At 39.5% G+C, this 27,593-nt stretch overlaps 1 protein-coding gene across 2 annotated transcripts in view; it reads left to right on the forward strand.

Annotated features, from left to right (window-relative positions):
* Window positions 1-20: 20 nt before the first annotated feature.
* FBXL13 (F-box and leucine rich repeat protein 13) overlaps window positions 21-27,593 on the forward strand; it is a 230,582-nt gene continuing 203,009 nt past the window's right edge. The window contains exons 1-3 of one of the 2 annotated variants that reach the window (XM_019744537.2): window positions 21-256; window positions 18,526-18,629; window positions 19,668-19,758. In XM_019744537.2, the coding sequence (XP_019600096.2) occupies window positions 182-256; window positions 18,526-18,629; window positions 19,668-19,758 (270 nt within the window). In that variant the 5' untranslated portion in view covers window positions 21-181. The remainder of the gene's footprint in view (window positions 257-18,525; window positions 18,630-19,667; window positions 19,759-27,593) is intronic. The other variant, XM_074340634.1, reaches the window with a different exon arrangement.

The following is a 27,593-nucleotide window of genomic DNA, read 5'->3' on the forward strand; positions in this document are numbered from 1 at the left end:
TCAGGCTGCCCCGACGAGCGGCGCCGGGCTCCTGCGCGCCCCGCCCCTCCCGCCCCTTCCGCCCCGCCCCGCGGTTGCTGGGGCAACGCCGGGACGCGCCCGCCGGGAGTCTCCGCGGCGCTCCGGCTGAGCCAGGAGACGGGAGCAGGCCCGCAGCGCGGTTTAAGTGGGGCCTCCTGCCATGGCCTCGCTACGCAGTGCCAGCCCCAAGCTGAGAAACTACTTCAGGGAGAACTACATTCCTCAGGTCTGCGAGGTACTGGAGCCACTTGACGGCAGACTTAGGAGAGGGAGGAATCGGAAGGGATTTCCCAGAGGAGGGGCTAGGGTTTGGCGGGGAGGGAGGGAGTGGAGGGAAGGACGAGCGGAATGAGACAGGATGATGTCAGCCTGGGACAAGTAGGCAGTCTGGGCTGAAGATAGTGATCCGAGAGGAGAAAACAGAGGGTGGCGGTGGCTGAAGGGGAGGGGGAGGGGAATGACATCTTCCAGGCAGAAAGAGCACAGGGCCCTGGAGAAGAAACCCCAAACTCCAGCGTTAAGATTTGGACCAAAAGAGCCTGAGAAGAGGAACCTGAGGACTAGAGGAGTGAGAAAGGAGTGCCCTAGAGAGAGAGGGGGGAGGGAAATCAGGAGAGTGTGGCTTTATGAAGAGAGTGGGCGACAGTGTCACCTAAGATAAGGACCTGATGGGGTGTAATGGATTTGGCCCAAGGTGAGCCTGCGGTTTCAATGGAACAAGGAAAGCAGAAGACAGATTGAGGTTAGCTGAGGAGAGAGAGGAAGCTGAGACCTTTAGAGGGAAAGTAGCCAGCCCTTTGTGAAGGCAGGACCCCAGACTAGTATTGCCTTAAACGGGGAAGGACTGCCCCTTCCCCCCATAATTATAACAGGAGGAAGGAGCACAAGATAGGGGTGGACAGGTTTTGTAGGTTTGGGGGTAGGAAGCCAAGAAAGGTCTCTGGTGACTTTTATTTTCTCTACAAATATTTGGTGAGATATTTGCCAAGAATGTGTATGTTTGGGTGGGGATGGAGGGTGCAGAGGGATTTTGAGCAGAGATAAATTATGTGGAGAATGAGGGAGAGAGAATTCTAGGGAAGGACAAAGAAGAGCCTAGCTGGGGAAGCAAATCTCCTCTGCAGTTGGGAGGCCATTTTTGTACAGCTCCCCTCCTTTTGGGACGGTAATGTAGAAGTATTTATTAAAATGTTAAATACATCTACCCTTTGACCGAGCATTTCCACTTCTAGGGATCCACTTTGGAAATATACTTGCATATATGCTCAGAAAGATGTACAAGGATATTCATTATAACTGTTACACAGTGAGAATGGTAAACAACCTAAATGTGAATAAGAGAATGAGATATTATGTAGAATTAAGTATATCTGTACCTTTTGAGAAGAAAAGCTCTTTAAGACACATTCAGTTAAATACACAGCAAAAGAAACCATCGACAAAATAAAGAGGCAACCAACTGAATGGGAGAAGATTTTTGCAAACAGTGCCTCCGATAAGGGGCTAATATCCAAAATATATAAGGAACTTATGAAACTCAACAACAAAAAAACAAACAATCCAATTGAAAAATGGGCAGAGGACCTGCAGAGACATTTCTCCAAAGAGGACATAAAATGGAAAATAGACATGAAAAAATGCTCAACATCACTAATCATCAGAGAAATGCAAATAAAAACCACAATGAGATATCAGCTCACCCCAGTCAGAATGGCTATCATCAACAAGACAAATAGTAACAAGTGTTGGAGAGGCTGTGGAGAAAAAGGAACACTCATACACTGTTGGTGGAAATGCAGACTGGTCCAGCCGTTATGGAAGGCAGTGTGGATGTTCCTCAAAAAATTATGAATCGAATTACCATATGACCCAGCAATCCCTCTCCTGGGTATCTACCCAAAAAGGACACGTGTGCTCCAATGTTCATTGCAGCTTTGTTTACGGTGGCCAAGACATGGAAACAACCAAAATATCCTTTGATAGATGAATGGATAAAGAAGTTGTGGTATATATACACAATGGAATACTATTCGGCGGTAAGAAAAGATGATATAGGAACATTTGTGACAACATGGATGGATCTTGAGAGTATGATGCTAAGCAAAATAAGTCAGACAGAAAAAGCAGAGAACCATATGATTTATGTGGTATATAAACCAAAAACAGCAAAAGAACAAGACAAACAAATGAGAAACAAAAACTCATAGACACAGACAATAGTTTAGTGGTTACCAGAGAGTAAGGGAGGTGGGGGGTGGGAGATGAGGATAAGGGGGATCGAATATATGGTGATGGAAGGAGAACTGACTCTGGGTGGTGAACACACAATGGGATTTATAGATGATGTAATACAGAATTGTACACCTGAAATCTATGTAATTTCACTAACAATTGTCACCCCAATAAATTAAAAAAAAAAAAGAAAAAGAAAAGATAAAAAGGCAAGTTGCCCAACAAAGTATCTACTACAATCTGGCTACCTATCTGATTTCACATACGTATGTATATGCATGTATATATATGCGTGTGTGTTGATATGTACATGTATGTGTATGTGTGTATAACTATATTTAAGACAATACATGCATAGAGCATATGCCAAACTATTAATAGCAAATGTTTTGGGGAAGGTTTTAGAGGAGAACCCTAATTTTTTACTCTGTATACATCTGTATTCTTTTTATCCATTTTGTCTTATCATTTCCTGTTTTCTTTAACATGTTAATTCTTGTTCTTTTAAAATTATTGTCTGTTATGATTATTTTGAATTAAATTCTTTACTAGAATTTAATTACTAGCATAGAATAAGTGTTCTTTAATAAAATTACTGGTGTGATTTCTGTCTCCTGACTGATATGGAAGGCTTAACTGGAAAGGGAAACAAGGAAACTTTCTGAGGAGTTGGAAAATGACGGAGATATGGGTGATAGAATTATATGGCTAAGATTTGTGCATTTGAATTTTTGTAAATTTTACCTAAAAAAATTACAGTTGAGAACAGGTGGGAAATGGGTAGATATATAGATAATATAAGAATCACAGAATGGTGATAATTGTTGAAACTAGGTGATGGGTGTATAGGGGTTCATTATACTATTGTTTATTTTATGTATGTTTGAAGTTTTGCATAATAAGTTAAAGTAAAAGATAGTCATAACTGGATGTTTTGTCCCCCACCCCCTTAAAAAATGCATGTAGTTTGGGATGGGTGGAATGACAGGCTTTATTTGGCTTTATAGTCGTTCTCTGTTTGCTTGTTGTATCAATTATTCATGGCTATGCAACACAACAGCAAAACTTACTGGCTTAAAACAACAGGAATCATTTAGTTTGCTCAAAAATCTGAAATTCTGGCAAGGTCTTTCAGGGATAGCTTGTCTCTGCTCCATGTGGTACCATCTGGGGTGGATCAACAGGGGGTTAAAGATCCCCTTTTGAGATGGTTCACTCACATGCTTGGCAAGTTGGTGCTGACTGTTGGCTGAGAGCCTGTGAACCAGGAGGCTTGGTGCCTCCATGTGGGCCTCTCTGTGGGCTGCTGGGACCTCCTAACAGTATGGTGGCTCAGCTCTAAGGGCACGTGTCCCCAGAGAGAACTAAGTAGAAGTTACATCACCATTTATGACCTAGGCTCAGAAGTCTACATAACATTGTTTTCACCTAGATTCAAGAGGAGGAAACATAGACCCCTCTTTTTCTTTTTCTCCTCCTCCTCCTCTTCCTCCTCCTCCTCCTTCTTCTTCTTCTTTTGGTTTGAGGTGTACAAAACAATGTAATAGACATTTACACCTCTCACAAAGTGATAACCCCTCTCCCCCAATCTACTACCCCTCTGACATCACATGTAGCTATTTCAATTCCATTGACTCTATTCCCTATGCTATACTCCACATCCCGTGACTATATATATTTAATTATAGTTGACATTCATTATTATTCAGTTAAAGCTTCAGGTGTACAGCACAGTGTAGACCCCACTTCTTGATAAGAGGTATATCAAAGTCACGTTGCAAAAGGAGCCTGTGGGATGGGAGAAATTGTCATGGCCATTTTGGAAAATACAATCAGTCACACCTGGCTCGTTCATACACTGGGAATCTGGGATCAACTTGTATCTCTGGGCATTATATGAAGAAATAAGGTGCGGATCACAACAGTATCACCCAGTAAGAGACTCTTAACCCTTCTATAATTAATTAACTCTTCTTTTGTTTTTCCTTTTCTATGTTCACCAGGAGCAGATGTATACCGGACATTAACAAGTTCCTTACATTATATCTACTTCCCCCTTTCCTCCTCTGAGTATTTCTTATATTTTTATTCCATAATCTACCTCTTCTCCTCATATCCCATGTGTTCCAAGAAAATCGACTATCAGTATCTCTGAGGTTAGACCCTGGTTAGCTTATGACAACCAGTGCATTCAATTTCCCAGGCCACAATGTTTGTGGATACGGTGGGTGGTGGTGTGGATTGTGGGGGAAGGCAAGATAAGCTCTAAGCCAGTTTAGATCAGGTTGCTCGTTGGAATGTTGGGGCAAGACATATCATCTCTGGATGTTCATGGGGAAACATGTACCCCTTTGAGCCATTGGCAGTTATCTTGTGTCCACAAGGAGAGATGGTTTTAGGGTGAAGTGGATTCTGAGAAAGGCAGAATGGGGAAATGGAAAGAAATCAGGTCTCTAGTGATATAAGTAAGTGACTGGGTTAAACCCACCTGAAAGCTTGATCTACCTTTGGAAGTTTTAGTTGTAGCAGCCAATAAATTCCATGTGGAGTTGAGGTTTATTACTTGAAACCTAAAGCATCTGAAGGAATACAATGGGATTATTTTATTGTGAGATTGCCCAGGTTTGAGTCCTTGCTTGCCAATTATTAATTGTGTGATGTTGAGCACGTTTCTAAATCTTTCTGCTTCTTGTAGTAAGATTCCAACTGGATGAGAGCCAGGCCTTTATTTTCTAGAGTGAGAGAAAGCGATTATGAAAGGGAAAAACAGGAAAAGAAAATCACAAAATGTATCCTCAGGCAAATCAATTTTAGGATAGAATAATAGGGAAGGTGAGGACCTGGAAATGGATTCCTTTATACTGTTCATATTCACACATCCATTGGAAAGCCCTTGTGGATTCCTAGCAGTTTGTACACCCAGCTTAAAGATGGCTGGATTATAGGTTCAATTTTTTGACACCAGCCAGCCTTTTTTTCTTGGGGTATGGAAAGAATGGTCAAATAAGGAGGGTACATTAGACCATTCCATCAGCAAATGCTTGCTGGTCATCCACCATGTGCTAGAGGAAAACATCTCAGCAGCTGTGACTCCAAAGATATCTCTAGTCCAAACGTTTCTCCCGAGTTCTCTGTGCGTTTATCCATTGGTGTCCTACAAATACATTAAAGAAGTGAAAAGAAATAGGTGAAATTCATTTTAATAATATATTTTATTCAAACCAATTATCAAAAATAAAGTCATTTCAACATGAACTCAATACATGAGGTGTGATCAAACAATGCGGTGAATGTTTAAATTAAAAAAAAAATTTATAGTGAAAGACATATTGCCATTAATCTCCCTCAAAATACTCCCCCTCACTTCGAACACACTTATCCCATCCTTCTTGCCACTTTCTGAAGCAGTTCGGAAAGTCCTCTTTTGTGAGTGTCGATGCTGCCTCAATGTCCTGAATCATTCTGTCTTTGGGGAAGAGCCAGAAGTCACATGGTGCCAGATCCCGTGAAGATGGATGAGGACACACAGTAATGTTTTTATTTGACAGAAATTGCCATATACCAGAAGCGATGTGTGACACGGAGTGTTGTCACGATGGAGGATGACTTACAGCACACTTTAAAACACACCTTCTCTCAACCATAGCTCACACCTGACTGACTGCACTGAACAAGTTGAAACTTGTCACACACTGTTACTAAGGTTCACGTGCCACTTCCGGTATTGAAGATCCCTGCCTTTCTGTTGAATGGCACTTGGCAGAAGCATTCACCTTATTTTGTGATCACAACAGGGAAAGACTCCGTGTCACACATGGCTTCTGGTACAGCAATTTCTGTCAAATAAAAACATTACAGTGTGTCCTCATCCACCTTATTCACCAGATCTGGCACCGTGCAACTTCTGGTTCTTCCCCAAAGTCAAAATGACCATGAATGGGAAACATTTTGAATGGATTCAGGACACTAAGGCAGCCATGACAGCGCAACTAAAGACACTCATGAAAGAGGACTTCCAGAACTGCTTCAGAAAGTGGCAAGAATGATAGGATAAGTGTGTTGGAAGCAAAGGGGGTATTTTGAGGGGGATTTGTGGGGAGCCATGGTTGCAGTTAACTTTAAAGCCTTAATGGCTCAGTTTATACTTAACCTGTTTTCTCCCACTGAAGCAATTGTCTCTGCCTGCATCTGGAGAGTGCTTGCATGGTGCTCAGGAATGTGGTGGGAGTGGCCAGTTCCCAGAACAAAAGGCTGATGCCTATCAGGGCTATTGATAAGATAATTACATTTGGGAGTTTCAGTAAATTTTGTGTCTCCTGTGTTAAAGTTAAAGATTCACTGTTAACTAGGTAATGCATTTTTGTACTCGCTAAACTGCACGTCCACAGAAGGTATAAGTTCTGGGGACAAAATAAACTCAGCGTCTCCAGGAACACTGGGGTCCGCGATCGCCATCATCAAAGTGTGAGTGCCTTCTTTCATTCCCACTCCCCTTGTCAGGAACCGTTCGACTCGTGGCGGCTGGCCCGCTACAAGTGGCGCCCGAACAGGGACTGGATATAGGGGTAATAGTGAGGAACACCGTGTGGCAAGGGCCCAGCTCATTGGAGCTAATCAGTGGATGCACGGTGAGCAAGGCACTGTCCCCTCGTTCGAATGAGTGTGTGAGTGAGTGATAGCTCCACGACTTTGTGTTACGGAGCTTGATTGGGTCCTAACCTGCGGTTCCGGTTCTGTCATACGGCATAACGGCGACTGGGCTTTACAACCCACCTGGCCGGGGGATTATACCGGCGCGCCTCTAGCTAAGACGGATTTGGCCCCGCAAGGGACACGGCCAGACGGACACCTGAGTGTTTTTCTTTGTTTGAAAGAAGGGCCGAGTTAGGGAAAAAGGATGGGTCACGCCAGCAGCAAGGACCTGTATGTTAGAGAACTTAAGAAACTGCTTGCTGCTCGCGACAGTCGTATGAGCCGAGAGCAGTTAGATAAATTCTTAGACTTTATAAAAAAAGTCTGCCCGTGGTTTCCTAAAAAAGAAACGGTCAGCCTGGAAACCTGGCAGAAAGTGGGAGAACAATTAAAGGATTTTTACACCGTCCACGGGCCTCAGCAGGTTCCGATTGAAACATTTGGACTGTGGACTTTAATCCGGGACTGTTTGAACCTTAAACATGAGAAATGCAAATTAGAAAAAGTAAAACAAGCCGGCAATGAGGAGGGAGGGGGCGCAAAGTTGTTAGAGGGAGTTCTTAAAGTTAACAAAGAGCCGGTTGCTCAAGAGTTTCCAGACGACATATGGGAAAATTTGAGCCCTAGAGACCAGAAAAAATTAGAGGATGAGGCTGCTAAATATGATAGGGATAAATATCCTCCTGTTGTGGCTATGGCCCAAGAAAAGGGACCGACATCTGATGCTCTTCTTACTTTGTCAGATCAGCTAAAAAAGATTCAGGGACAGCTGATTGAGCTTAAAGTTGCTGTGGACAGAGAAAATTGTCCTCGGAGTCCCCAGATTCCTTTTAGAGATCAATGGAATCCTCGGGGTAAAGATCCCCCCACAGTTAATCCCTCTGCACCTCCTCCTGAGGAGCCCCGTAGGTGGGGACCTCCGCTGCAGTCTTTGGTTTGGGAAATGCCTGCTGAGCCTTCGCCAGGTTATGTTAAGCCAGGATCGGACTGTTGTACGATCCCCTCTTCAAATGGCTTGTGAAGAAGCTCACAAGCAAGGGGAGTCCACAGAGCATTTTGAAATATATCCTATCTTTGAAAGGCTCGGCAGACTGGGCCTTTATTAAAATCTCAATCAAAATAAAAGCCTAGGTTACAATTAAGCTCTCCTCCAAGTGTAGTTGCAGGGCTGGATCCACAGCCTGAGGCCCCTGTTTTAGCACCTGTGACAATCAGACAATTATCAGGTGTAAAAGATCAAAGATCCCCCCTACATAAGATTTTACAAGCTGCTAGTACAGGACCAACTTTAAAAGGGACACATTGCTTCCTCCAATTCTCCCTAAAATTCTCCCATTTTTGTTATTAAAAAAAAATCTGGTAAGTAGAGATTATTACAAGATTTACAAAAAGTTAATAAAACCATAAAATTAATGGGAGCTTTGCAGCCAGGCTTGCCCTGTCCTGCAGCTATACCAAAAAACACATATAAAATTGTTTTGGATTTAAAAGATTGTTTTTATACTATACCTTTAAATCCTGATGACTGCCCTAGATTTGCTTTCAGTGTTCCTTCTGTTAATTTACAAAAACCTTTTAAGAGATATCATTGGCTAGTGCTACCTCAGGGTATGGCTAGTAGCCCTACATTATGTCAAAAATTTGTATCAGCTGCAATAAAACCTACCCAAAGGTCGTTTTCAGATATTTACATCATCCACTACATGGATGACATACTTCTTGCCCACTCTTGTGAACCAAAGTTGCTTGCTGCTTTTGCTCATTTACAAAAAAAAAGCTCCACAATTACGGGCTAGTTCTAGCCCCCAAAAAAATTCAACAAGTGCCTCCTTACTCTTATCTGGGATATTGTTTAATGCCTCAAGCCATTGTGCCTCAAAAAATACAAATCCGGCGAGATTGTTTAAAAACATTAAATAATTTCCAAAAGCTACTGGGAGACATTAATTGGATTAGACCTCAGTTGCGGTTGACAACCGGTAAATTACAACCTTTGTTTAAAATATTACGTGGGGAAGCTAATCCTACTTCTCCCCGCAAGATAACACGGGGAAGAGGCTTTGCTTGTATTTCTCCAGGTCCTAAAGAAAAACCTTTGTAAATTCCTGGTCGGTGTTAAACCATACCATGAGCGACAGCCCACAGAAGAGAAGACATCTATAGATACCCATCCACGCCCCTAGGGTGTGAAAAAGCTCTCACTTTCCACAGCTGCAGAAGGACTTTCCACTTCAGACCCTGTTAAATGGAGAAAGACTTGGGTAGAGGGTTTGCTGGGGATATTGCTATTCTGTTTATTGTTCTGTTTGTTTTACATAGTCCTCAGATGTGGACAAATAGCCCTCCGACAGGCTGTAAATGAAATAACTACATGTTCTGTGTTTCTCATGCTTCAAAAACAAAAAAGGGGGAGATGTAGTCACACAACAGCCTAGCCGACTGTCCCCCCATGTCTTTCCTTAAGGAAAGAAGAGCCTGTAAGACTGGCTTTTTAAAAACTTTGCTTATCTTTATGTTTTACACCTCATGTCTCTCTGTCTGGTCCCCAAAAGATGGTTTGCAGCCAAAGACGGGTAAGATATCTCAAGGGAGATACAACCTAAGCCAGGCAAAACCGAGTGGGGACCCCCAATGAGCTGCCTTAGAAAAATATGGGAAGAGGCCTTGCCTCCCCTTCCCCCTGCCTGGGAAAAGCCTCTGCTGTCTCTGGCTTTCCTCAAAGGAGATCGGTAGCCAATGACGGGTAATGATCAGTAAGCGTTTTTACAACCTAAGACAGGAGTCGATCGCTTTGATGATCGATATCCAATGACGGGTAAGTGAAAATGTCTGTACTGACCACCTAAGCCAGACACGATCTCAAAAATATAAAATAAAAAAGGGGGAGATGTGGGGAGCCATGGTTGCAGTTAACTTTAAAGCCTTAATGGCTCAGTTTGTACTTAACCTGTTTCCTCCCACTGAAGCAATTGTCTCTGCCTGCATCTGGAGAGTGCTTGCATGCTGCTCAGGAATGTGGTGGGAGTGGCCAGTTCCCAGAACAAAAGGCTGATGCCTATCAGGGCTATTGATAAGATAATTACATTTGGGAGTTTCAGTAAATTTTGTGTCTCCTGTGTTAAAGTTAAAGATTCACTGTTAACTAGGTAATGCATTTTTGTACTTGTTAAACTGCACGTCCACAGAAGGTATAAATTCTGGGGACAGAATAAACTCAGCGTCTCCAGGAACACTGGGGTCCGCGATCGCCATCATCAAAGTGTGAGTGCCTTTTTTCATTCCCACTCCCCTTGTCAGGAACCGTTCGACTCGTGGCGGCTGGCCCGCTACAGGATTAATGGCAATGTGTCTTTTACTGTAATACATTAAAAAAAATTTAAACCACTGGATTTTTTTATCACACCTCATAAAATCACATTAAGTCTTCAAAATTGGGTGTGTATCTTACATTTAGAGCACATCTCAATTTGGACTAGCCACTCTTGAAGTGCTCAGTAGCCACATGTAATTAGTAGCTGCCATACTGGAGCCCTCATGAATAGGATTAGTGCCCTTATACTGGAGGCCCCAGAGAGTTCCCTTGCCCCTTCCATCTTCTGAGGGCACTGTGAGAAGATGGCCATCTATGAACCAGGAAATGACTCTCACCAGACACAGAATCTTCTTGCACTTTGATCTTGAACTTCTCAGCCTCCAGAACTGTGAGAAATGAGTTTCTGTGTTTTTAACCACCCAGTCTATGGTATTCTGTTATAGCAGCTCAAATGGACTAAGGGAATAAGTCACAGACTAACTGTTGGAGGGGTTTGTTTCAAACCATCAGCTGAGAAGGACTCAGGAAGACATCTGGGCACATGAGTGGAGATTCAAGTGGCCCTTCTCCTATCTTTCTGAATCCCTTTGGGATTCTCTCTTTGGATACTACTGTATTTGCCTCCCTATCCCCATCTAAATGAGGCCTGTTCCAATAAAGGACAAAAATAATGTATGGAAAATCAGAGATGGTCAGTGTTTTAGTCTGTTTGGGCTGCCATAACAAAATATCATCAACTGGGTGGCTTAAACATCAGAAATTTATTTTCTCACCGTTTTGGAGGTTGGAAGTCCACGATGAGGGTGCCAGCATGTTCGGGTTCTGGTGACGGCTCCCTTCCTTGCAGATAGCTGCCTTCTCACTGTGTCCTCACATGGCAGAGAAATAAAGCTAGCTTTCTGGTGTCTCTTTTTATAAGGGTGCTAATCCCATCATGAAGACCTTAACATCACGACCTCATTTAAACCTAATTACCCCCCAAAGACCTCCATCTCCAGACATTATCACACTAGGGATTAGGGCATCACTATATGAATTTTGAGGGGGACACAGTTTAGTCCATAGCAGCTAATAAATATAAGAACTTATTTAACCCCATTGACAAAAACAAAATGTAGATGAAAATGAATTACTGTTTTTCACCCATTAAATCAACAAAAATAAAAATTTTACAATTTTCAGTGTCGGCAAGGTGAAATGGACAGACACTCTTTTTGGCTGCTAATGAGAGTATAAATTGATAATACTTTTTAGAAAGCAATTTTGAAATATGTATGAAGAGCTTTAAAATATATCTGTTGATTCTACGTTGTTATAGATATCTATCCTAAAGAAACAGCCAGTAATGAAGATAGGTACACTTCATCACTAGTGATACTTAATATGTACATCATGTAAATTTTAATCATGGGAAAAAGTTAGACACAACCTGAATTGTCTAATCAATGATTAGACAGTTATGGTACTATTTTTTGTAGTAGAGTATCAACCAAGCTTAATACACAATGTTTTAAAGAATTTTTGTAGACATGGAAAAATTTTCACAATATAACGATTAGCCTGAAAAAAAGAGGAGATACAAAACTATATAGTATGATCGATCCTATTTTAATTTTGTAAAAAATACATACATTGAGGAAAGACTGAAATGAAATTTTTTATTAGCAGTTATTTCTGGTTGGCAGTGTGATGGTTGATATTTATTCTCTTCTTTGCATTTTTTCTGAATTTTTCAAATTACACAGAGCATATACTATTTTTATAATTGCAAAGAAAATGTTTATATATTAAAACAAAATGAAATGCTGGCCTAAGTGTAGGAAAAAATGCTTCCATTTTTGCTTTCTCATACTATTATTATAAAGTTCATACAAATGAACTTTATATGATGGAGAGTTAGAAAGGAATAAACAAAGAAAGCACAGGAAGCATAAAAGCATTCACTGCTGGGAAATGCTGGTTTTTCACCCTAAGTAGCCAGCTGGCTAGCCAGGTTGCAAGCCTGTGTCTGGTCTCCCTGGGTCGAGAGTCCTCTTGCCTCTGGCCACACAGCTGAGGTTCCCTGGACATCCTCTTTCCTAGGTGGGCCAACCTCTGTCCCAGCTGGCACCTTCATAAAACCCACTCACTCTGGTTGAGCTTCCACTGGGAGGAAGAAAGCTTTGCTTTTTCCACTTACACTCATCCTGCAATACCCGAGAGCACCTCTGCTTTTGTCTGGATTATATTTTGGGATTCCCATGAGTTTGGGTTTTTTAAAGATTTTTTTTTTCTGATTTAAAACATGAATTTGAAACTACTGTGATCAATCACCATGGTTCTGTCGGGAAATAATCTCTTCCTTCATGTCTTCGGTGTTATGGCAAGCTAGTCTTTTCCCTCATAGACCGTCAGTATCTGGTGTAGCTTTCATGTAATCTAGATGTATTGTTTATACAAAAGATATAAGCATAGAGATGTAGGATGGCCTTTTTTTTAGAACTTGGAGTCAAGAATTTTTTTTAAACTAATTTTAGACTTGAAATAAATTAAATGATCAAATACTTGGAAAGTTGGGCAATAAAATATTTAACTACATTATTTAAAGATTCAATTCTAAAAAACATAGAAATTCAAAGTTTTCTTTTATTCTTTTTTTTTTTTTTAGATTTTATTGGGGAAGGGGAACAGGATTTTATTGGGAACAGTGTGTACTTCCAGGACTTTTTCCAAGTCAAGTTGTTGTCCTTTCAATCTTAGTTGTGGAGGCCACAGCTCAGGTCCAGGTCCAGTTGCTGTTGTTAGTTGCAGGGGGTGCAGCCCACCATCCCTTTGGGAGTCGAGGAATCAAACCGGTAACCTTGTGGTTGAGAGCCCACTGGCACATGTGGGAATCAGACCGGCAGCCCTTGGCGTTAGGAGCATGGAGCTCTAACCGGCCGGCCCCTTGTTTTGTTTTTTAATTCTACATGTAGATGCTCAAAGCATGCACCTAGCAGAATTGTGGAAAAACTGAGTTTTGCCTTCTGATTTCTCACTCTCACTATATATATATTCATCATTTCTTTCTCTGAGAACTCTGTGATACTCATTTCACCACTGTTGGAATCTCCTTCCTTGGAGACATTTCTATTTTGAAATATATCATTAATTTAGGAGTCCAAACAATGAGACCCTGTTGGTAGAATTTCAGACAGCAGGTCATCAGAAATCTGTAGAAATCTGTTCTGCCCTCAATTTTCTGACTTCTTTCTAGGCAGAATTCAGCACACTATGTACAAACAGGGTCTGCCCTATAGGGACCAAAGATGGGTGAGATATTATGTGTATAGGGTCTACAAAAGTATTAAGCAGCTATGCACAGCAATTGTATCTGAGAGTGAGAAAGTACTCATCAAATTGTTAGCTCAGAGTTAGGCTTAACATCCCGGAAAGATTGAGAGGTTGCAAAACTAGTTGTCCAGCAGAGGGCGTATTTAAATTACAAATCAGGATTTTTATGCCGTTTTCTATTTTTAGAAATAAATACTTTTTTTATTTTTTAGGACTTTTATCAGTTTCTTTTATGATAAAGTTTCCAATCTGCACTTTTGAGGTATTGTATTTATTTCTAAATCACGTGACTCTATTATTGTGTTTTTTTGGTTTTTTAGGGATTAATTGCTGCAAATATTAACCAGAGATGCACGAATCAGGAATTACTGAATATGTCAGCAAGGACCCTGACCAATGTAGGCGAGAAGGAGCTGGTTCCACCCATTTTGCTGGACCTGGGGCTGGAAGGCTGTGGCTTCTCCTGTGGGTGATTCTATGCTGAGTTCCCTCAGCCCAGCCAACCAATTCATAGATACAGTTCTAGAGGCAAACCCATGGGACACTTAAACAACCAAAAAGATATGATTTATTATTTCCCCAGTAACAATTCACTTACCTAGGGATTAGATGGCTGGTGACTGCCTCCCCTTTGGGCCAGGCACAATCCAGCAGGTATCAGAATCCGTTGTCTTGCTCTCACCCCATAGAGACTACGTCTTCTCACCTGTCCAGTCTGGCTTAAAATTCTTCAGGTTCTTGAGGGGCATCTTCCTCTCCCTGAGGTCCCTCCTGGATGACTGAAGCCAACTGGCCCTTTTCAATAATCTTTTTTTTTAAATTTATTGGGGTGACAATTGTTAGTAAAATTACATAGATTTCAGGTGTACAATTCTGTATTACATCCTCTATAAATCCCATTGTGTGTTCACCACCCAGAGTCAGTTCTCCTTCCATCACCATATATTTGATCCCCCTTATCCTCATCTCCCACCCCCCATTTTCAATAATCTTTAGTATACTTTCAGTTATAGAGTTTTTAAACTAAAAATTTGGCACTCTCTATTTAAATATCGACAAGACACCGGAGTCCCTTTATTTTCAAATTTTTAAGTTACTTCCATAGAAACAAATTAAATTATCCCCTAGAACAACAGCATGCCAACTCCATCTCTACACATATGGGGATGGCTAACTTCTGTGAGATGTCCCTTTGGACTTGCTTTGGGGGTTGGGGAAAGTAGGGAGGTAGAAGAGACTTTGACAATGTTTAGGGACTTAGATCTGTTTCTAAGTAAAGGGGTTTCTGTAACTACGCGATTCTTGCATTGCATTTTAGAATGCATTCTCATCTAAAAACAGCAAGGCATAAACTATATGTTCCTAGGTTTACCCATGAATAAAATATTTCCAGATAATGTAAAAAATACCCTTCAAATTCTGGAGGAAGATACACATGCACACAATTTTGTGTGAGTACATGATATGGGTAAGGGAGAAGCACTGGGTTTGTAGTTTAAAAACCCTCTGGCTCTGTAAATCACCTGGCCCTTCTTTGCGTCGTCTGTGAAGTCCAGAAGCCAGAATATACCCTCTAAAAGTCATGGTCATCCGAGTGGGATCTTGGATGTGAACTGCACTGTGATTCTCTGACGTATGGCCATCTGCGACCATTGGCAATGTGATTGATCTTGCCAGGGTTTGATCATGAATGACCTGTTGGGTCTATAGGGGAACCCTGTCCCAGGTCCTGGTGTACAATTCTGGCTTCTTCACTGAGGGGCTCTGTCTCCTTCTGTCTTGCATTCATCCTTTATTCCACCCAAATTGGTCTGTGCCCCCCAGGCTTTGCTCTTGCCCAGAGAAAGACCCTATCTGTAAACCCCCTGCCCTCTCCTTGCCACTTGGAAGTTTCTCCAACTGTTAAGGGCCCCATAAGCATTTGGTAATCGCTTTTATCTCTACACTCATGGAGCAATCATTTTCTGTATTGCCAGTTAGACCTTCGCATATTTCACTATGTTCATCTGAGTGTCTAAACAGATAAACAAGCCTTGCTCTCTTAAGTGTCTTGTATTTAACCATAGTTCTAATAGACAGTTACTATCTCACTATTTATATTTAAATCATTGTGTTGTTAAGTTCTTTCTCCTAACCATTTTCCCCGAGATGCATTGGTCCAGATCTCTTCCATTATACTTGGTATAAAGTCAATCTCTCTTTCTCTGTCATCACACTGGCCTTTGAAGGGTACAGGGAATATTTTGGGATTTCTTTTCTCTTTGTCTAAGTCTTTTTCTCTAATGGCGGTGATAATCAGCAGTGGGATGGTTAAAAATAATGATGGCTTGCTATGATTATTATCTTTTGAGTGCTTATTTTGTGCTGAACACTATTCAGAGTACTTTACATATATTAACTCATTTAATTCTCATTATAGTCCTATGGTATATGTGCCTTTATTATCCCATGTGTAGTTAAGGAAACAGAGGAATAGAGAAGTACCTTGTCAGAGGTTGTACAATAGGTGATCGTAGATCCAGGATTTGAACCCAGTATACCTACTGCATCATCTTGCTCCTTGAAAGATGGGTAGTAGTGGAAAGGAGTAGAAGTAACTGTCCTGGATAAATTCATATTTGTCATCAGTACCCAGATATCTTTCAGAATATTTGAGAAATACTGAGGACTGAGATTAGCGAGGCAGAGCCAAAAGAAAGTGGAGGATTGCGCAATCGTGTTGTGAATTTACAAACTTAAGAAAGCCAATCTGGACAATTAATTCATGGTCTTTCTTGTCCTTGATTGTGTAAGTTTTTACTAAGAAGCGTAGCAATAATAAAACCCTGATTAATGATTCTGAGAGTCAAATATTTATCTTGTGGGAACGTTTGCATATTTCACCTCTGCTTATAAAGACCAAGCTAATGATTTTGTAATTTTTATTTTCATCGAGCAGGAAAAAAAGCTATTGATTCACTAACTATGCTTTCTTATTAGCATGTAGCTACTGTTCGCACATTAATAGTGTAATGTGTGATATTTTATTTTTTTCATATGCCTTTATTGATATTTCAGAGACTTATTCTTTCAATATGATTTGACTTCTGCAAGGTAATTTTTCAGGAAATGTTTTTCTGATCTATGGAGTTTGGGAATATAAATAAGCAATCACTCATATTCATATTCAGATTCCAACTTTCTTAAAAATTCACCTTAAAGCCGAACTCCATTAAGGCGCTCATTCTCAGACTTTGGTGTGCACAGGACTCACCCGGGGAGCTAATCAAAATTCAGAGACCAGTTGTCTCCTCAGGTGATTCTGATGCAGATGTCCCCTGGGTGCCAGAATAGGATGGAGGAGGGGACACAGAATAGGGAGAACAGACACTCAGTGCTCTGGAGATTCAGGCACACAAGTCCAAGAGAGCAGATGACCTTTCATCAGAGCTATTCAGGGAGCGGTCTGAAGTCTGGTCTCCACGTATGTCAGTAGAAGACTTCAGCCCTTTGGTAAAAGAAGACTATTCAGCTCCCGCTTACAACTGTGGGAAGAATCACTGATCTCCTGTGCAAGTATATTCTTAGGTTTGGGGAAGAAGGAAGTTGGTTTGCTGATGGCTAAGTACTTACTGGGAGCAGCGATGGGGCAAGGTTATCAGGAAGAGCTGGAGAGGGAGAGACATCTAGGTCTTACCATTCTGCCATAGTCTCAAGGGCTGGGTTTTCAGCCAGCAGGCAACACACTAAGAGGGGCACATGGAGCTACTCCAAAGGGAGGAATGCAGAGGGTGCCAAAAAAATGTATACACATTTTAAGAAAGGAAAAAACTGTATTAAAATTATGCTGATGGTAACCACTCTGAGCACCTCTTTTAATTGTAGAAGTCAAACGTAACTTATATTCATCTTTTGTTATCATGTAATACTTTTGAGTATTACAATTTTAATACAGTCTGGCACCCTCTGTATGTTGTGCAAGGTTCAATCAGGATAAATTATCCTCCTGTTTTTGGAGGAATGCTGTGAGACCTGCTGACAACCTAAGGATCTGCTGACAGTTGGCCCTTGGAGATGAGAAGAATTGTATATGACTCAAGAGGTGGGATTATTTTGTTCATGAGAGAGAGAGAGGAGTAGGAAAAAAGCCAGCAAGAATAGGCCGTATGTGGAAGAAGGGCCAAGGAAAGCCCCCACCCCCGTCCCATCCTGCCTCGAATCAGTGAAACAAAAGGCAAAGAAAAATGCCTAAGGAGGATTCCAGGTGGTTTATGTGGGAGGTGTGCTGTAAGCCTTTTTCTGTGTCTCAAGTGGAGAAATATGAAATAATTCTGTGTCTCACTAAAGTTTCTTCTTTTGGGAGAACCTCAATAGGAAAATAAGACAACATCAGCTTTCTGAGTTCCATGTATGTGTTTTAAACATTTTCTTAGATCCAGTAAGTCGTTCATTTCCCACCTATGTGAATTATGCTACTATTTTTCAAACATATACTCTGTGGATGTTGTGACTGATAAAATACAAATACATTTTTAAAAGGCTTCTTGAGTTCACAATAGATTTTGATGGGAGGTTTTCTCAATCACTTTTGTGTTTGGGTCTGAGGAATTTTTGACTTTAAAAAGGAGTTCCTCATACTTAAAAAGGGCAGAATCCACTGGTCTGAAGAATCACAACTATGTTTTCAATTTGACCCCAAAGGGCTGACCTAATGCAAAACACTGGACGCTGACTCTTTATTGTGTCATTTATGACGGACTTTTAAAAAAGAGTACAGGTAAACTGCATTTTGGTTTGACTTTAGCAAAACATTAACATTATTTATTCAGTAATAAATATATAGATGGGTATCTATAAAATATGTGTATTTAAAACTGTCCCCTTATTTGACTTTGTAATTGTGTGAGATAAGGTCTATTTGTTGTTCAGTAAGAACATGCAGATCCAGAAACATTGATTCCATTTCCTTTCTCCAGGCTTTGTTGTGTGGTCTACTTGTTACATGTCCTCCGGACCCTCTGAGATATTTAGAGGAAATGATCATTACTATAATGAAAAATGGCCTCGAAAGTCTCCTATGGTGAGTGTTGATTTGATTTGTGATATTTTGAAGGTAAAACAGTATAGTATTAGAAAAGGTCTTGCCAATGAATGCTGCCAATCTCAAGATTGTTAAAGAATCCTTCTACAGGCCTTTAAGTCCCAAAGACTTTGATAGGAGCAATTTGCCCGCTTGTTTTCACCTTAGTAACTATGTATGAGGTGTGACAACAAAGTTTGCAAACTTGTTGCAATGAGGATGCTAGCCTTTTTTGATATAAGAGGGATTATTCATTATGAATTTGTACCAACTGGACAAACAGTTAACCAAGTTTACTGTCTGGAAGTGCTGAAAAGGCTGTGGGAGGGAAAAAGTTAGATGACCTGAACTTTTCATCAAAAATTCATGGCTCTTGATTCACAACAATGCACCAGCTCACACAGCACTGTCTGTGAGGGAGTTTTTAGCCAGTAAACAAATAACTATATGGGAACACCCTCCCTACTCACCTGATCTGGCCCCCAGTGACTTCTTTCTTTACCTGAAGATAAAGGGAAATATTGAACGGAAGACATTTTGATGACATTCAGGACATTAAGGGTAATATGACAGCAGCTCTGATGGCCATTCCAGTAAGAGTTCCAAAATTGCTTTGAAGGGTGGACTAGTAGGTGCTGACATCAGTGCGTAGCTTCCCAAGGGAGTACTTCGAAGGTGACCATAGTGATATTCAACAATGAGGTTATGTAGCACTTTTTCTAGGATGAGTTCTCAAACTTCATTGTCAGACCTCGTATTGTGCACTCTCACTGATACTATACTATGGGCTCATAGGGCAGTTTATTTCAAGTTGGAGATGAAGAAAGGGAGGCATGCCCTCTTTGGGAGCACAGCAAAATCTTGAGGGGGGCTAGTTTGCAAAAGCCCTCCCAGTGATTCTGATATGCTTTTCCCAAAGGGATGTGTCTCATCCTTCCCCTCCCTAATACTCCACCCAAAGAACCACTGATTTAATTATGGAACTAACTACTATGGAATGAAATTAATTTCTGACTGTGTTTTATGATTTTATTACAGGGATATGTGCATTGATCCATCAATGAAACCAAAAATTCGGAGATTATCTGAAACTTACTTGGAACAACTTTTTGGACTGGAGGATCAGCTGGTAAGTATTAGGAATCAAGCATTCTAAAATATAGCACGTCTTAAGTTTTGAAGGAAGTTCTCAAACAGACATTACGGTTTTATGAGCGGGATGAGATCAGACTGATTTTGCAATTGAGGGCTCTCAGAAAAGTGATGGAACATCACACACACACACATACACACACAGCCACACTCATGGTAACCACCCTGCCACCCCAAATTTCCAAGAAGCATTTAGACAGTCATTTATTCTTCCCTTTTCTTTCTTTCCTTTCTTTCTTCCTTCCTTCCTTCCTTCCTTCCTTCCTTCCTTCCTTCCTTCCTTCCTTCCTTTTTTCCTTCTTTCTTTCTTTCTTTTTCTATTTTTTTTTACTGTAGTCTTCCTCTTTCTAATAAAATCTTTATATTCAAATTTCCCCTTCCCCCTTTCTCCCTTCCCTCCTCTCTTGCATCTTTATCATGATAAAAATAGCATTATGGAAAGCTTTACAGGAGGATATTTCCTTTGCTTTCTTTTTTTGTTTTCTTCTTTGCTTTCTAATCTACTTTGTTCTGTATTCCACCCCCTTTCATTCTCTTTGCCATCTGCCCAGGAATTATGCTCATGACAATATGGCCAAAACATTAATGAGATCTAAGTTAAAAGCCAGACCGATCATTAATGAAAGGAACAACCAGCTCCAACAGCTGGTTTTGATCCTGTAAAGAGGGCAAAGAAGTCATTCAGGACATGGAGGCTTTGAGAACAAAGACTGTATCTAAGAGAAGCTTAAATAGCAAAAGGCATTTGGGGAGAGAAATACTGACACAAATTAGACGTGTGTAGGACCACGTGTGATGCCTGCAGATCCCAGGATGACGTCTCCGTAGGAGCAGGCGGGGCTGGGGACTTGCTGGTGAGGTTGGGCGTTAGAAAGTGGAACCAAAGCCATAGTCAAGGTGAGTGATGACAACCAGGAACAATCTGAAGCAGTGTTTAGAAGGATGGGTGGAGAGTAACATTGGAGCCTAATCAGTGTTAGGATAGGATATGTCTGCCAAGCCTGGGATGATTCTCAGGCACCAATACACAGGGAAGAATACACATATCTGAATTTTATTGGGGTGTGGGTGTCTTAATGACTTGGTCAACCACAGACCTTTGGTCTGCTATAGAGTGCAGATATCTGCAAACCAAGTTCCTGGACATGTTTGGGGGCCACCTCAGGAGCTGAGGGAGGAACCAGGGGATGGGGTTTTAGGTTCCCCATCCTCACCGTTTACATGCTAGAATCGTTCTGCTTTGAGCATAATGTCACTTGAAAAAAGCTTGACAACCATTGCTATAAGATACTAAAATTGTTAAACACCACTGATCTAGAAGGGTAAACCTCATTGTCAATATTTTGAAAGCAATCTTACAAAATGCCATCAGAACATGTCCAACATCTAGCTAAAAGCCTATAGAGTGTTTTTTTTTTTAAATGCACAGAATTCCAAGATACACTGTAGCTACTGCAAGTGTAAAGTTTTATTAGAAAAGGAATTTTCAGAAATATTTCACTTGAAAGTGCAAAGGATAAAATGTTGGCAGCTGATACTTAGAAAGGACGATTCACCAAGCATGGAAAAGATGCCCATTTCGTAAGTTAGGAAAAATAGAAACTAGGTGTGACTTTGCAAAATGTAAATCTCCAGGTGCCTACGGTTGCTTAGTTAGATGGCTCAGCCTAAGTTGGATATAGATTAATTTCTCCTTCACCCTCAGAGAAAAATGAAAAGTTGGGTTTTGTTCTTTTTTACAAAGAGAAAAGACACGAATTTGCAATTTCTAATATTTTAAATTACCTATACTAAATAAATATTAGCTTTGCTTTTTGTACTTTTTTCTTTTCTATACAGCTATAACTGCCAAAAAGAGAGTTTTTAATGTTGACAAAACATTTTAAAGGCCACAAACAATTGTAATTTTCCCTGTTTATTATTAAGATTGCTTTGCATGATTTCAGCGTGCAGTTACTTTTCACACTACATAGTCCTGCACAGCAAGACTGCCTGTATGTGCCTATTTATAAATATATATATTTGTTTCTGTATACACAAACAGAGAAGATTTAGCACAGGAAACCGTAAATCAAATAGTTACAGAAAAAATAGGAACTGTTCTCATAACTGTAGATAGTTTAACTGTGTGTTCCAAGATGAAAGAATCAACCATTGTAAGAAGGAAACTAACTTCACAGACCTGATTCTCATTTCTTAGGAAATTAAATCTCCAGACGGGCCTACTAATTACAAGAAGAAAAGGCATCTATAACATTCAAAAAGTCCTTCTATTATGGAAAAATGTAAACATAACCCAGAAGTAGAGAGAATGCCTTAAAGATCCCCCATCAGCCAGCTTCAACAACGATCAGCATTTTGTCAGTCTTGTTAATTATTCTCCCCTTTCCCTTTTTTGCTGGAGTATTAGAAAGCAAATTCCAGGAATTGTATTATTTTACCAATAAATACTTCAGTGTGCATCTCCAACAGGAAATGACATATTTAGAGAACATACTGCAGTGCCATTGCGTACACAATGAAATTAGCAATAATTCCTGAATATAACCTACTGCTGATTGTACTCAGATGTATAAATTCTATATTCAGTTCATATTCAGGTTTCCCAAATTGTCTCAAAACTGCCTTTTGGCTCTCAGTCAAAATCCATATAGGATCCTCATATTGGGTTGGTTGTTATATATCTAATGTCTCTTGTAATCTTCAGTAGTTCTCCTATCTTATTGTTTTTCCTTATCACTTATTTGTTGAAGAAAACAGGTCATCTGTCATGCAAAATGGTCCACATTCTCCTTGTTTCCTTTCATTTGTTCTGTTTCTTGTATTTTCTGCAAGTTTGTAGTTGGACCTACAAACTTAATATTCAGGTTCTTTTTTTCCCCTCTCGGTGACAAGCATGCTGCATAAGGGTTGTCGTATTCTTCCTAGTGCATCTCATTAGGAGGCACCCATGGTCTGGTTGACCCACTTTTAATAAATCTTGATTCCTATAGACATTACCGTAATTGCTTATTAGTTTTATTCTACCAGACATGTATAATGGTTTCGGAATAACAAACCACAAGACCACTAAAAATAAAATTACTGAATGCAGTTTAGGAAAATTTATGCAATTCTTTTTGCCTTTAAGATGTATATATTCTACCAGGTATTTTCAGTAAAAAATAATACATTTTTTTGTTACCTAAATAAATTCTTTTTTTGTGTGTTGATGGTCACTCTTTTTTCCTCTTTGGTATAATTATGCTCTTTCAATTATATATAACATTACATGGCAGCAAAATTAAAGAATAAAATGAGGAGTATTCAGAGAAGTATTCTTGCATTCTTGCCTCTTTAGCCTCCCTATTCCACCTCTTTCTATAGGTAACCAAGTTTACTAATTTTCAGTTTATCTTCTTCCATTGTTTCTTTTCTTTCTCTCTTTATTTTTATTTTATTTTATTTTTATTTTTTGAGGTAGAAAAGCAAAGTACAGCTTTCTTGCAAAAGGGGGTACCTGAAAGTGGGATGCCCCCCATTGTTCCTTTTTGAAAAATATGAGCAAATGTACTGCATTCTCCTCTTTTTTGACTGCTTACACAGAAGTAGCAGACTACATATAGTTTTCTGTTTCTTGTTTCTCTCACTCAATATGTCTAAGAGATCACTGCCTTATACAACTTTTACAATAATGCTATCACAACATACCGTGCTCATGGGTAGGAAGAATTAATATTGTTAAAATGTCCGTACTACCCAAAGCAATCTATAGATTCAATGCAATCTCTATCGAAATACCAATGGCATTTTTTACAGAACTAGAACAAATTATCCTAAAATATATATGGAACCACAAAAGACCCCGAATAGGCACAGCAATCTTGAGAAAGAAGAATAAAGTTGGAGGTATCATGCTACCTGATATCAAACTATACTACAAGGCTATAGTAATCAAAATAGCATGGTACTGGCATAAAAACAGACACATAGATTGATTTCTAGAGAGCCCAGAAATAAACCCATGCCTATTGGTTATTTAATCTATGACAAAGGAGGCAAGAATATGCAGTGGGGTAAAGATAGTCTATTTAATAAATGTTGGAAAACTGGCCAGATACATGCAAGAAAATGAAACTAGACCACCTTCTTACACCATATGAAAGAATAAATCCAAAATGGATTAAAGACTTAACTATAAGACCTGAAATGACAAAACTCCTAGGAGAAAACATAGGTAGTAAACTCTGTGACATTATTGTTAGTAATGTTTTTTTCTGATACATCCCTTTGGGCAAGGGAAACAAAAGAAAAAATAAACAAATGGCACTACATCAAACTGAAAACTTTTTTGCACAGTGAAGGAAACCATCAACAAAAGTAAAAAGACCACCTACTGAATGGGAGAAGATATTTGCCAATGATACATTCAATAAGGGGTTAATATCCAAAATTTATAAAGAACTCATACAAATCAGCACCAAAGAAACAAACAATCCAATTGAAAAATGAGCAGAGGACCCGAATAGACATTTCTCGAAAGAAGACATATGAAAGGCTAAACATCACTAATTATCAGGGAAATGAAAATCAAAATCACAATGAGATATCACCTCCCACCTGTCAGAATGGCCATCAATAAATTAACAAACAACAGTGTTGGAGAGGATGTGGAGGAAAGGGACTCCTCACACACTGTTGGTGGCATTGCAAATTGGTGCAGCCGCTATGGAAAACAGTATGGAGGTTCCTCAAAAAATTAAAAATAGAACTACCTTATGACCCAGCAATTCTGCTTCTGGATATTTAGCCGAAGGAAATGAAAACACTAATTTGTAAAAACATACTCTCTCCTATGTTCATTGCAGCATTGTTTATAATGGAAGCAACTTAAGTGTCCATTTGTGGGCGAATGGATAAAGAAGTGAGATAGATATATATATTTCACTTCTTAGTATATATATATATATATATATATGTTAAATATATACATAATGGGATATCTAAATTCTATTAATCTATCTATCTATCTATCTATCTATCTATCTATCTATCTATCTATCATGGAATATTACTCGGCCATAAAAAAGAATGAAATCTTACCACGTGTAACAACATGGATGGACCTAGAGGACATTGCGCTCTGTGAAATAAGTCAGACAGAGAAAAACAAATATGATTTCACTTATATGTGGAATCTAAAGAATAAAATAAATGAACAAATAAAACAGAAACAGACCCATAGATATGGAGAACATTTTGGTGGTTGCCAGATGGAAAGGGGGTGAGTGAAAAAGGTGAAGAGATTAAGAAATACAAATTGGTAGTTACAGAATAGTCATGGAGATGTAAAGTACAGCATAGAGTGTAATAAACATGTACAGTGCCAGGTAGGTACCAGACTAATGAGAGGGTGGGTGTCACTTCACAAATTATGTAATTGTCTAATCACAATGCTGTACAACTGAAACTAATATAAAATAATATTGAATGTCAACTGTAATTGAAAAAAAAAGATTCAATGGAAGAGAAAAAATAAAATAAAATAATGGTATCACAGGGAGCATTGTGTAACAAAACCCTAAAATCTAAATGAAAGACGTGGACTTAAAAGGTCTTACTGATGTAACAAAGTTTAACTGTGGAAAGGAAACTTATGACCCCAGGGGCTGGGCTTTTAATCATTGGGAGAGGTAGACAGATCCTATGCCCCAAACAAGAACAATTGGTTGATAACCACACCCAACATCCTTGCTGGTTTGCAAAAGTATTCATTTTATCTTTGAGATTGGGTAGATTGCCGTGTCCTGAGAACGCATCAAAATAACTGTTACTGTAACCTGGAAGGAATAAAAGTAATGAAGTGTAGAAATAATGAAGATGTGATTTAGATTCATGCTGTTTACTTTAGGATAAGTTTAAATGTAAAGTAAGTAATACTACTAGTTAATGATATGGCATTTATGTATGTTTCTCTGCTATGTGTGGCATTTGGGAGTTCTAAAGAACATCTTTGTAAGTTTTTAATTTAAATGTTTTTGGGGGACTTTATTTAATAAAGTTTGTAATAAACATTTACATATTTAAGAAATATTAATTTTTCAAAGTTGCATTTATTTAAATATGTGTTTCTTAAATAGAGCACTAAAATATAAATAGCAGTGTTTCCATGCACAAAAGCCTGTTTGGCATTAAAGTCTTTAAGTAATTTGCAGAAGATCAAAAAATAAGAAAATAACTCACAGTGGAAACTCTAATCCTTCATATCATGCCATGGTACTGTACGTTACAGACAGCTCACTTCTGAATTAAAGGCATGGTTTCTTTTTATTGTTGTTGTAATATATTACTAGTAAATTTTTCAGCCTATGAAAAATAAAAAGTTCAGATTTTGGAGGGATTTAAATTAGACTATGCATGAACACATATTCCTAAACCCTGTCTTAGTCTGTTCAGGATGTTATAATGAAAATGCCATAGACTGGGTGGTTATAAACAACACACATTTACTTCTTAGAGTTGTGTAGGCTGGGAAGTCCAAGATCAAGGTGGGGGAAAATCTGGTGTCTGGTGAGAGGCTTTTTCCCTAACGGTGACCCTGTATCTTCTATTTGTGAAATTTAAACCTCCGATGTAATTTGATTTGACAGTGGTTTGGCTTGGGACTTTTTGGAAGTTTTTTTTTTCTTCCTTTTTTTTGCTTCCCCCTCTTTCCCCCAAAACTTGATGACTCTGCTTGCTGTGCATTTACTATGCAGGCCAGTTTTCAATGTTTCTGTTTACTTTGGACCAGTGTGCACACCTGACCAGGTAACTTGGGATGGGATTTTTGCAGCTGTATGGGATTCATTCCTGACCCTGGATCAGAATAGCCTCTAGGAAGCGCCTTTTCCCGAAGTTGCCTGGCCAGCTTCTTGCGTTGTTCTGCTTCTCCTGGCATGTCTATAAAACCATTGGCGGTATAAGAGCAGGAAGGCAGTCGTTGTGACAGGGAGTCCACTGTCTTCTTTTAATGCTGGCACTTTGGAATAAAACCTGCTTTTCTTTCCACCAACCTTACCTCTCTAGTTTTGGCTTTCGTGTGGTGAGCAGCTGGACCTTTTGCATGGTAACACTTCCTGGCTCATAAACTATCATCTCCTTGCTTTGATCTCATCTGGCAGAAGGGGCAAGGGAGCTCTCTGGGGTCCCTTTTGTAAGGGCACAAGTCCCATTCATGAGGGCTCCTCCCTCATGTCCTAATTATCTCCAAAAGACCCTACATCCAAACACCATCACATTGGGGATTAGGTTTCAACCTAAGAATTTTGGGGGCACATTCAGTTTAGAGCACACTTCATACTTTTTTTTGCTAACATTCTAGAATGATGCTATGTAGGTTATTAATGAAGCACGTGAATGAAGTAAAGTCATGGTATTTTAAAATATGGTGAGATTTAATATAAACAATTTACTATAAAACAATTTACTATAAAATTTCTTTATTCAAGGCTTAACCGAGAAAAAAAAGGAATTGCCCACCAAAAGAAAAATTGTTATAATATGCTAAATCCCCAAAATTATAACATGAAGTTAATGATTTACATTTGTTTTTTGTTTGGGTCTTACCTGATTCCTAATATTATACAAGATACCTCAAATATTATAGAAGTAAACTTTTTTTCTGTAGGTATTACTTAAATGCATCCATTTTCTCATGTATAATAAATGCACAGTAGGTTACAAAATTAAAAATTAATGGAACAAATTATTATTAAAGAGCCATATATTCAGTATCTTTTTGTAAGTTAGCGTTAATGATTTCTAGTTGTATTTCACTATCTTTTCATTTAT

This window comes from Rhinolophus sinicus, linkage group LG09 (assembly GCF_036562045.2).
Source record: "Rhinolophus sinicus isolate RSC01 linkage group LG09, ASM3656204v1, whole genome shotgun sequence".
Classification (NCBI taxonomy): Eukaryota; Metazoa; Chordata; class Mammalia; order Chiroptera; family Rhinolophidae; genus Rhinolophus; species Rhinolophus sinicus.